Here is a 12,170-nt window from a genome sequence, read left to right on the forward strand (position 1 = left end):
ATCAGAATATAACTTCAATCAATGTAGACTACAGCAGAACACACACATGAGGATATATAGGCCTCCTTATATTATAATATGAAGCACATTCACGTTAACTTCACAGTAGACAACTGTGTTCCTGTCTTAGTTTTCTAAACCTTCCCACAATGACTTTCCACACGTCAAGTCCATTTAACTCCTGACAGTCAATGTGTTGTGTCTGTGACATGTATCCTCTTTGTAAGTCTGTTCGAAAGCCTTCATTTTGAGTGTTTACTATAAGCTGGATGTACTCTTTAGCTTGGTCTACAATGCTTGCTGCCACCAAATGCACCTTGGTTCGGGATGTTCAATTTCTTGCTCAAAGCCATTGTAAGGCTGTCAGGAAGACTGCACATTTTCTTTCTCTCTGTCGGATCTAGTCAACTTCCTGCCCTGCATATTCACTTCCTCTGTTTAGCTCCCCGGCGACTGGACAAACATGACCGCTACCATGGAGACACCGCGAACTTAATTGATCAGGGAATATGAGAATATATCAATAGAATGTGTTTTTCAGGGGTTTCAGAGTGAGAAACACCAATGATTATTTCATTCTGGTTCTGTTTGATTAAAGTGACACCTCTAACCTAAACAACACTCCATTATAGACTACTGTCCTGATCTGGGTCACTGTTACTGTTTGATTAAAGTGACACCTCTAACCTAAACAACACTCCATTATAGACTACTGTCCTTAATTCTCTCTCTCTCTCTCTCTCTCTCTCTCTCTCAGATAGGACACCAGTGTCAACGACAGATTTATGTGTGTGACAATGCAGATGTTGGTTGACTGGTTGATATATCTGCCCTCCTGTCTACACCCTCTATCCTCTCCTATTGTCCCATACACTAATCTATACTCTTATTTATGCTTTGGGCGAGTGCACTGCAGTTCTCCCTCGAGTTCGTGACCCCGACTATGAATACCACTACTGTAGATAATAGAAGACTCGGGGAGAGAGAGAGAAAGAGGAGGAAGAGGAGGGGTCGTTGGGGCGTTTTCCAGTAAAGAATGCTTTCACTTTCAACGGTCTTCTGCAATGCAGAACGAGCGCATTTCTTCAACTCGTCTAACAGAATAGCGGAATACTTCACCGAGGGACGTCCGTTGTTAGTTAGATGGAAAATGGAGATTTTAATTGGCCTACTTATTTCATCATTGTCTCTGTATTGTGACTTCACCGGTAAGTTAGACTTCTGTCTAATTCCACAACTCTGTGACGAGTGCGGAATTAAGTTGAGTTTAATAGTTTAGGTATTTTTTTTCTGTTTTGTTTCCTTAAACAAATGTTGGTACTGCGCATTTGATTTCAAGTATTTTAGATAACTAATGACTGACAGTGAATGGTTGAATTCTTTAGGAATACATCCTCCCTCCTGCCATGGTTCAATGACGTACTAAATTCCATGTGTGTGTACGTGTTAGTGGTGCTCAGGTCAACTGTTTGTTCACCCGCACGGAATTGCTAATAACCCATCCACAACAACCCGACTAGATGTGATAAAGTGAAAATCTGAGGGCCGCACCCAACCCTAACCCGCTAATATAGAAAATATGCGATAGGCTACAGTCAAAGAGAGCGGAACGATTTTTTTGACAGGGGGAGTAGTTTTTTTTATAAACCTGATTTAGATATAAATGATAATTTCCTACATTTCGGTAGGCTATTTGTTAGTCGACTATTCTATAATTAGATGCATGTAGCTTCTCTTTTGTCATTATATGTTGACCTAGAATACTAAATAAACCCTTGATCAACATAATAATGTAATAGATCGATAGAATGAACGCTTCATTCTAGTTGACATCCGTAAAGTTCTCTCTGTCATCTTACGCAGAGCGAAGACGTTTAGGGACCGGCGAGAAAATACAATGACGCAACAAAAAATAAAACGGAAAAGATTTTCTGTGCAAAATGTCCAAATGACATCAATTTGACCGGCTGGAAAGGAGAAAGAAAGCTGTGAAAATGAAACCCAATATGTTTCTGATGAGATTGCAGTTCGGTTTTTATGCGGTTGAAATACTATCAGGTTTTATGATGTTTAATGATGAAGACGGCACCTCTACAGATGGTATCTAACGGAGCTTTGTAATCTCTCAAGTAGGCAGAAATAAAGAATTCATATTTCTCCGCTCCTGTTCCCAAGTCCACATGTTGTCTACATTTGGTGTATCATTTTACTGCAAGAAATGCCTAGTTCTGCAAGAGTTCATATTATGGCTATATGAATACATCTGAACAGAAGGCTGCAGTTCCCTTGATGTGCCACAGTCCCTATCTCCATGTAATACATCTGAACAGAAGGATGCAGTTCCCTTGATGTGCCACAGCCCCTATCTCCATGTAATACATCTGAACAGAAGGCTGCAGTTCCCTTGATGTGCCATAGTCCCTATCTCCATGTAATACATCTGAACAGAAGGATGCAGTTCCCTTGATGTGCCACAGCCCCTATCTCCATGTAATACATCTGAACAGAAGGCTGCAGTTCCCTTGATGTGCCATAGTCCCTATCTCCATGTAATACATCTGAACAGAAGGCTGCAGTTCCCTTGATGTGCCATAGTCCCTATCTCCATGTAATACACCTGAACAGAAGGCTGCAGTTCCCTTGATGTGCCATAGCCCCTATTTTAAGTCCCGTCTTGTGACTGTCGAATTTATATATGACCTCCCAATCATCTCGTTTTACCACTTGTTTTCCAAACGTTACTTTTCTGGCTCTCCTTTCTCTTTATTTTCAACTTTCCCTTCGCAGCATTTCGTCTTATTGAATTCAACGTCGACAACGTCTCTTTTTTTTTTTTTCTAACTTCCGCGACGCATATAAGGCCCTGCCCCGCCCCCCTTTCGGAAAAGCTGACCACGACTCCATTTTGTTGATCCCTGCCTACAGACAGAAACTAAAACAAGAGGCTCCCACGCTGAGGTCTGTCCAACGCTGGTCCGACCAAGCTGACTCCACACTCCAAGACTGCTTCCATCACGTGGACTGGGAGATGTTTCGTATTGCGTCAGATAACAACATTGACGAATATGCTGATTCGGTGTGCGAGTTCATTAGAACGTGCGTTGAAGATGTCGTTCCCATAGCAACGATTAAAACATTCCCTAACCAGAAACCGTGGATTGATGGCAGCATTCGTGTGAAACTGAAAGCGCGAACCACTGCTTTTAATCAGGGCAAGGTGTCTGGTAACATGACCGAATACAAACAGTGCAGCTATTCCCTCCGCAAGGCTATCAAACAAGCTAAGCGCCAGTACAGAGACAAAGTAGAATCTCAATTCAACGGCTCAGACACAAGAGGCATGTGGCAGGGTCTACAGTCAATCGCGGACTACAGGAAGAAACCCAGCCCAGTCACGGACCAGGATGTCTTGCTCCCAGGCAGACTAAATAACTTTTTTGCCCGCTTTGAGGACAATACAGTGCCACTGACACGGCCTGCAACGAAAACATGCGGTCTCTCCTTCACTGCAGCCGAGGTGAGTAAGACATTTAAACGTGTTAACCCTCGCAAGGCTGCAGGCCCAGATGGCATCCCCAGCCGCGCCCTCAGAGCATGCGCAGACCAGCTGGCCGGTGTGTTTACGGACATATTCAATCAATCCCTATACCAGTCTGCTGTTCCCACATGCTTCAAGAGGGCCACCATTGTTCCTGTTCCCAAGAAAGCTAAGGTAACTGAGCTAAATGACTACCGCCCCGTAGCACTCACATCCGTCATCATGAAGTGCTTTGAGAGACTAGTCAAGGACCATATCACCTCCACCCTACCTGACACCCTAGACCCACTCCAATTTGCTTACCGCCCAAATAGGTCCACAGACGATGCAATCTCAACCACACTGCACACTGCCCTAACCCATCTGGACAAGAGGAATACCTATGTGAGAATGCTGTTCATCGACTACAGCTCGGCATTCAACACCATAGTACCCTCCAAGCTCGTCATCAAGCTCGAGACCCTGGGTCTCGACCCCGCCCTGTGCAACTGGGTACTGGACTTCCTGACGGGCCGCCCCCAGGTGGTGAGGGTAGGCAACAACATCTCCTCCCCGCTGATCCTCAACACTGGGGCCCCACAAGGTTGCGTTCTGAGCCCTCTCCTGTACTCCCTGTTCACCCACGACTGCGTGGCCACGCACGCCTCCAACTCAATCATCAAGTTTGCGGACGACACAACAGTGGTAGGCTTGATTACCAACAACGATGAGACGGCCTACAGGGAGGAGGTGAGGGCCCTCGGAGTGTGGTGTCAGGAAAACAACCTCACACTCAACGTCAACAAAACTAAGGAGATGATTGTGGACTTCAGGAAACAGCAGAGGGAACACCCCCCTATCCACATCGATGGAACAGTAGTGGAGAGGGTAGCAAGTTTTAAGTTCCTCGGCATACACATCACAGACAAACTGAATTGGTCCACTCACACAGACAGCATCGTGAAGAAGGCGCAGCAGCGCCTCTTCAACCTCAGGAGGCTGAAGAAATTCGGCTTGTCACCAAAAGCACTCACAAACTTCTACAGATGCACAATCGAGAGCATCCTGGCGGGCTGTATCACCGCCTGGTATGGCAACTGCACCGCCCTCAACCGTAAGGCTCTCCAGAGGGTAGTGAGGTCTGCACAACGCATCACCGGGGGCAAACTACCTGCCCTCCAGGACACCTACACCACCCGATGTCACAGGAAGGCCATAAAGATCATCAAGGACATCAACCACCCGAGCCACTGCCTGTTCACCCCGCTATCATCCAGAAGGCGAGGTCAGTACAGGTGCATCAAAGCTGGGACCGAGAGACTGAAAAACAGCTTCTATCTCAAGGCCATCAGACTGTTAAACAGCCACCACTAACACTGAGTGGCTGCTGCCAACACACTGACACTGACACTGACTCAACTCCAGCCACTTTAATAATGGGAATTGATGGGAAATGATGTAAATATATCACTAGCCACTTTAAACAATGCTACCTTATATAAATGTTACTTACCCTACATTATTCATCTCATATGCATACGTATATACTGTACTCTATATCATCGACGGTATCCTTATGTAATACATGTATCACTAGCCACTTTATACTATACTATGCCACTTTGTTTACATACTCATCTCATTTGTACATACTGTACCCGATACCATCTACTGTATCTTGCCTATGCTGCTCTGTACCATCACTCATTCATATATCCTTATGTACATATTCTTTATCCCCTTACACTGTGTACAAGACAGTAGTTTTGGAATTGTTAGTTAGATTACTTGTTATTACTGCATTGTCGGAACTAGAAGCACAAGCATTTCGCTACACTCGCATTAACATCTGCTAACCATGTGTATGTGACAAATAAAATTTGATTTGATTTGATTTGATTTTTGCCCTCCGTGGATTGACGTTAACTTTTGCTGCCAAAAGCATCATTTGGCGATTGTCCGTTTCGGCTATTTGGTCTAAAGTTTAGACTTATACACTAATACCAGATAGCCTAAAATAATGAAAGAAAAACCTCAATTTAGCCTGAATAAATTGCACAAGAATTGTACATTTTATAGATTTCTTTAAGCTATACTTCCTATTTTTTCAACCCACTCAACCCTCCCTTCAGCCACACACAGTTTGATGACCCTATGAGTCAACACGTGCATCACTAGTGTGTGCGGTATGTCTGTATGCGTGTGCATGTTGTTCTTCGTGTGTGTGTGTGTGTGTGTGTGTGGCAACTTCTGGGTTATGGAGTGTAATATGTAGTTGATTAACATACAGATGGATAAACATTAGACAATAATATCGTCCCGTTTGGTTTGAACAATAAAATCAACAATGACAGAACAATAAAGTTTTCACTTGACCTTGGTCTTCCAGATGCTGAGTGCCCGGTGATCAGTCCTGCCAGGCTGGTGGTGAAGTATGGAGACCCAGCCTCCTCTAACTGCAGCTCAGATACCCCTGTAGAGATGGGCTGGGAATCCACCCAGGGAGGGACGGGTCTAACAGACCAGGAGGTGAAGATCCTAAACTGGAGGGTGGACAGGTAAGAGAGGCAGACTTGTTACACAGCTGAGACTTTTAAAACACCTTTATAGATTGACTTTACTGTTATGAGGCTTCGATGGTCTTTAATGATTGGTTTTACTGTTATGTGTCTTCGATGGTCTTTAATGAAGGTTTTACTGTTATGTGTCTTCGATGGTCTTTAATGATTGGTTTTACTGTTATGTGTCTTCGATGGTCTTTAATGATTGGTTTTACTGTTATGTGGCTTCGATGGTCTTTAATGAAGGTTTTACTGTTATGTGGCTTCGATGGTCTTTAATGAAGGTTTTACTGTTATTTTATACATTTATTCATCTCTTGTGTTGACTTCTGTTTTTTTATTTTCATTGATTTAATTTAAATGCAGTTTAAATATTCCATTTGATTTGACAGTGTGACTGACTGGGAGATCAAACCTTCATGCTTCACAGACGGAGGCCAGTGTGAGAAACAGCTGGACATCACAGTTTATAGTGAGTGACATCTCTCTCTTATCTTCTCTGGTGTTTCTGAATGTATTCTTACTATGGCTCTGCACTGTTAATCACTGTGTGTTTCCATTCCTCCACAGAGCTTCCAGACCGTGTCTCCATCAGCTACAGGAAGTACCCTGATCCGATGGTTGAGGGGCATCAGTACCTGCTACAGTGTCTTGTCCAGAACATCGCTCCTATTGGGAGACTCAGGGTGACCTTCTTCAAAGTCAGTGCCACTGGTGAACAGACAGAATTAGACACACAACACAAAGCCAAGGACAACATCAAGACACCAGAGAATGGGACCTACACCCTGCACTTCACCCCTGGTAGAGATGATGCCGGGGCCCAGTTGTTGTGTTCAGCCATGTTGGATCTGGGACCAGAGGGACCCCAACCTCCTCCTGTAATGGACTCAAACCGCCTCAACATCAACGTGCACTGTGAGTCCTTCTGGTTCTCTGTCTACACACATTTAGTATATCCGTTAGTTAATTAGATACCAGACGAGTCATGACGTTGACTGATGTTGTTTTCACTTCATTTTCTCTCATTAATCAACTTGTTTCTCATCTCTCTTTATCTCTCATTAATCAACTTGTTTCTCTCTCTCTCTCTCACTCACTCACTCACTCACTCACTCACTCACTCACTGTCCCCCCCAAGACAAGCCTCAGATCACTAGTCCTGGATGTTTCTCCATGACCATCACGGAGGGCAACACCCTATCACTTAACTGTAGTGCAAATGGTAACCCTGCCCCCTCCTACAATTGGTTGCTCCCCCAAGCCGACCCCAACACCATGAAAGAGAGATCTGTAGTGACCATCACCAACATGGCCAAGTCTCACTCTGGAGATTACACCTGCATCGCCATCAACCCCCTGGGAAACAGCACCTGTACTGTTAACGTGGAGGTCACAGGTGAGATGGATGGATGATTGGTAGGTTTGTTGAAAGATTGCTTGATTGTTTGGTAGATTGAATGGTTGGCAAGTTGGAAGATTGTTTGATTGGTTGTTAGGTTAGTTGGTTGATAGTTTGGTTGGTTGGTAGGTAGGTTGGTTGGTAGGTTGACAGATTCGGTCGTCCATCGGTCTTGGTCTGTCGAAGGTCCTGTTATGGAAAAAATATTTATTAAAAATTAAACAATAGAATTCACGCATGGTGTAATGACAAGCTCTCCTATTACCTCTGTGACCGCGCTCTCCTATTACCTCTGTGACCGCGCTCTCCTTGTAATGAAAAGCGTTCCTATTACCTCTGTGACCGCGCTCTCCTTGTAATGAAAAGCTCTCCTATTACCTCTGTGACCGCACTCTCCTATTACCTCTGTGACCGCGCTCTCCTTGTAATGAAAAGCTCTCCTATTACCTCTGTGACCGCGCTCTCCTTGTAATGAAAAGCTCTCCTATTACCTCTGTGACCGCGCTCTCCTATTACCTCTGTGACCGCGCTCTCCTTGAAATGAAAAGCTCTCCTATTACCTCTGTGACCGCGCTCTCCTTGTAATGAAAAGCGTTCCTATTACCTCTGTGACCGCGCTCTCCTTGTAATGAAAAGCTCTCCTATTACCTCTGTGACCGCGCTCTCCTTGTAATGAAAAGCTCTCCTATTACCTCTGTGACCGCGCTCTCCTTGTAATGAAAAGCTCCTCTTTGGAACTGAAGAGGAGCATCACCACATAGAAACACTAACTCCGAAGAGAAGCCCAATGGCTCCAATGTGACATGACCTTTCACATAATCATTGGTATTTTACTCCATACAAGCACTGTGATGTTGACATTCCAGGAGTGTTTATGTTTTTTGAAACCTGACACAGCTCATGACTATACGATGTGTCCCGTCCCCCCTGTCCAACCCCCCCCCCGACCCCCCCCCCCCCCCACATACTGCTAACATAGAGCAGGTCAACTCTGACCCCATGACTATACGATGTGTCCCCCCCCCACCCCACATACTGCTAACATAGAGCAGGTCAACTCCGACCTCATGACTATACGATGTGTGTCCCCCCCCCCCCCCCCCCACATACTGCTAACATAGAGCAGGTCAACTCCGACCTCATGACTATACGATGTGTGTCCCCCCCCCCCCCCCCCCACATACTGCTAACATAGAGCAGGTCAACTCTGACCTCATGACTATACGATGTGTGTCCCCCCCCCACATACTGCTAACATAGAGCAGGTCAACTCTGACCTCATGACTATACGATGTGTGTCCCCCCGTCCCCCCCCCACATACTGCTAACATAGAGCAGGTCAACTCCGACCTCATGACTATACGATGTGTGTCCCCCCCCCCCCCCCACATACTGCTAACATAGAGCAGGTCAACTCTGACCCCATGACTATACGATGTGTGTCCCCCCCCCACATACTGCTAACATAGAGCAGGTCAACTCTGACCTCATGACTATACGATGTGTGTCCCCCCCCCCCCCCCCCCACATACTGCTAACATAGAGCAGGTCAACTCCGACCCCATGACTATACGATGTGTGTCCCCCCCCCCCCCCACATACTGCTAACATAGAGCAGGTCAACTCTGACCCCATGACTATACGATGTGTGTCCCCCCCCCCCCCACATACTGCTAACATAGAGCAGGTCAACTCTGACCCCATGACTATACGATGTGTGTCCCCCCCCCCCCCCACATACTGCTAACATAGAGCAGGTCAACTCTGACCCCATGACTATACGATGTGTGTCCCCCCCCCACATACTGCTAACATAGAGCAGGTCAACTCTGACCCCATGACTATACGATGTGTGTCCCCCCCCCCCCCACATACTGCTAACATAGAGCAGGTCAACTCCGACCTCATGACTATACGATGTGTGTCCCCCCCCCACATACTGCTAACATAGAGCAGGTCAACTCTGACCCCATGACTATACGATGTGTGTCGTCCCCCCCCCCCCCCACATACTGCTAACATAGAGCAGGTCAACTCCGACCTCATGACTATACGATGTGTGTGTCCCCCCCCCCCCCCCCCCACATACTGCTAACATAGAGCAGGTCAACTCCGACCTCATGACTATACGATGTGTGTCCCCCCCCCCCCCCACATACTGCTAACATAGAGCAGGTCAACTCCGACCTCATGACTATACGATGTGTGTCCCCCCCCCACATACTGCTAACATAGAGCAGGTCAACTCTGACCTCATGACTATACGATGTGTGTCCCCCCCCCCCCCCCCCCCACATACTGCTAACATAGAGCAGGTCAACTCTGACCTCATGACTATACGATGTGTGTGTGTGTCCCCCCCCCCCACATACTGCTAACATAGAGCAGGTCAACTCTGACCTCATGACTATACGATGTGTGTCCCCCCCCCCCCCCCCCACATACTGCTAACATAGAGCAGGTCAACTCTGACCTCATGACTATACGATGTGCCCCCCCCCACATACTGCTAACATAGAGCAGGTCAACTCTGACCTCATGACTATACGATGTGTGTGTGTGTCCCCCCCCCCCACATACTGCTAACATAGAGCAGGTCAACTCTGACCTCATGACTATACGATGTGTGTGTGTGTCGTCGTCCCCCCCCCCCCCCCCACATACTGCTAACATAGAGCAGGTCAACTCTGACCTCATGACTATACGATGTGTGTGTGTGTCGTCGTCGTCCCCCCCCCCCCACATACTGCTAACATAGAGCAGGTCAACTCTGACCTCATGACTATACGATGTGCCCCCCCCCACATACTGCTAACATAGAGCAGGTCAACTCTGACCTCATGACTATACGATGTGTGTGTGTGTCCCCCCCCCCCACATACTGCTAACATAGAGCAGGTCAACTCTGACCTCATGACTATACGATGTGTGTGTGTGTCGTCGTCCCCCCCCCCCCCCCACATACTGCTAACATAGAGCAGGTCAACTCTGACCTCATGACTATACGATGTGTCTATTCTATAGTTGAATTGTGAATAACCCCCCCCCCCCACATACTGCTAACATAGAGCAGGGTTCTCCAACCCTGTTCCTGGAGAGCTACCCTCCTGTAGGTTTTATCTCCAACCCTGTTCCTGGAGAGAAACCCTCCTGTAGGTTTTAACTCCAACCCTGTTCCTGGAGAGCTACCCTCCTGTAGGTTTTTATCTCCAACCCTATATCAGACATGCCAAATTATTGGCAAATGATCAGAACTGTGTTGCCTGTGTAAACGCAGCCTAAACGTCTGTTTCCCTCCTCAGGAGCTTCCTGTCAGACTGCTGGAAGTGCCTTGGTGGCTGTGCTGCTCCTCCAACTCATTCATTGGCTTTAAGACCACTTCCTGAACCCACTGATTGGCTGAATACATCTGCTTTTATTTTTTTCTTCTTCAAAATCCCTCCCACTGTGATTGGTGGCTGTCTGTCCACTTTCTGCTAACTATTGATGGATTTTTTATTTTTTATTTATTGATTGATAACCATGACAACAATACTTTTGATAATATTACCTTGTAACTTTATGATTTTGCCTTAAATCAACAGTTTGGATCCACCTACACATTTAAAGGTTTTTTCTTTATTCATACTAATTTTCTACATTGTAGAATAACAGTGAAGACATCAACTATGATGCTGTGCCAATAGTAGGACACACCTACTATTCCATGGTTTCCATGGTTTCTATATATGTGTATATATATCATGGATTTAATTCATTTTACACCTACTATTCCATGGTTTCCATGGTTTCTATATGTGTATATATATCATGGATTTAATTCATTTTACAGTGTTATTGCCTGCCTTTTCTTTCACTATCTCTGACCATTCGTGATCTTCGTCAGCTATGACACGTAATACTTCATTTCACATTTCCTTATTAAGTTATGGTGTCAGATAACATACAATGTAATTAGACTTTTGTTAATATACAAATGACCTTGTTCCAGGTGGGGATGTTGTTCTGCACTAGTGTGTCAATAGCAGGACATCTTTGACTCTAGATTACACCTACTAATCATATTACATTGTTTGGTGGGGATGTTGTTCTGCACTAGTGTGTCAATAGCAGGGCATCTTTGACTCTAGATTACACCTACTAATCATATTACATTGTTTGCGAGATCAGACATTGTATATTATTCTAATCCGAATGTTCATTGTAGGCAGTTGCTTTCATTTCAGAGCGTCTAATTTGTAAAGGTTTCGACTGTATTAAATGATAAATTTTGTCGATTCCGTGAAACATTTACACGATCTTGTGATGTAGGTGGCGAAGCTTTAAGAGTTCTTATCGATTCAACGGTAAAACAACGTGTTCCATTGATCCCATTGCAGCCATTACTGGGGCCATGTGCACATGAACACACACTGCTGTAACACACACTCTGCTGTAACAGACTCTGCTGTAACACAGACTCTGCTGTAACACACACTGTGCTGTAACACACACTCTGCTGTAACACACACTCTGCTGTGGGGGCCTAACCAGACGTCACTGTAACACACACACTCTGCTGTGGGGGCTTACAAGACATCAATATAACACACACTCTGCTGTGGGGGCCTTACCAGACATCACTGTAACACACACTCTGCTGTAACACACACTCTGCTGTGTAACACACACACTCTGCTGTAACACACAC

At 45.7% G+C, this 12,170-nt stretch overlaps 1 protein-coding gene across 1 annotated transcript; it reads left to right on the forward strand.

The window, feature by feature from the left end:
* The first annotated feature begins 755 nt into the window (after positions 1 to 755).
* LOC110493334 (neuronal growth regulator 1) lies at positions 756 to 11,767 on the forward strand. The gene is made up of 6 exons (XM_090194948.1): positions 756 to 1,208; positions 5,907 to 6,075; positions 6,471 to 6,550; positions 6,649 to 6,996; positions 7,220 to 7,477; positions 10,783 to 11,767. Exons 1-6 carry the CDS (start codon positions 1,037 to 1,039, stop codon positions 10,851 to 10,853), a joined length of 1,098 nt encoding a protein of 365 aa, XP_090051074.1. The 5' UTR covers positions 756 to 1,036; the 3' UTR covers positions 10,854 to 11,767.
* Positions 11,768 to 12,170: the final 403 nt, after the last annotated feature.

Source organism: Oncorhynchus mykiss, chromosome 13 (assembly GCF_057628025.1).
Source record: "Oncorhynchus mykiss isolate SJ-2025 chromosome 13, ASM5762802v1, whole genome shotgun sequence".
Lineage (NCBI taxonomy): Eukaryota > Metazoa > Chordata > Actinopteri > Salmoniformes > Salmonidae > Oncorhynchus > Oncorhynchus mykiss.

Excerpts from the sequence above, each read along its gene's own strand:
- LOC110493334 (XM_090194948.1), top strand. The coding sequence starts at position 1,037 with ATGCTTTCACTTTCAACGGTCTTCTGCAATGCAGAACGAGCGCATTTC. Across the intron at positions 1,209-5,906 it reads TCTGTATTGTGACTTCACCG|ATGCTGAGTGCCCGGTGATC; the intron begins GTAAGTTAGACT and ends TTGGTCTTCCAG. Across the intron at positions 7,478-10,782 it reads TGTTAACGTGGAGGTCACAG|GAGCTTCCTGTCAGACTGCT; the intron begins GTGAGATGGATG and ends TTCCCTCCTCAG.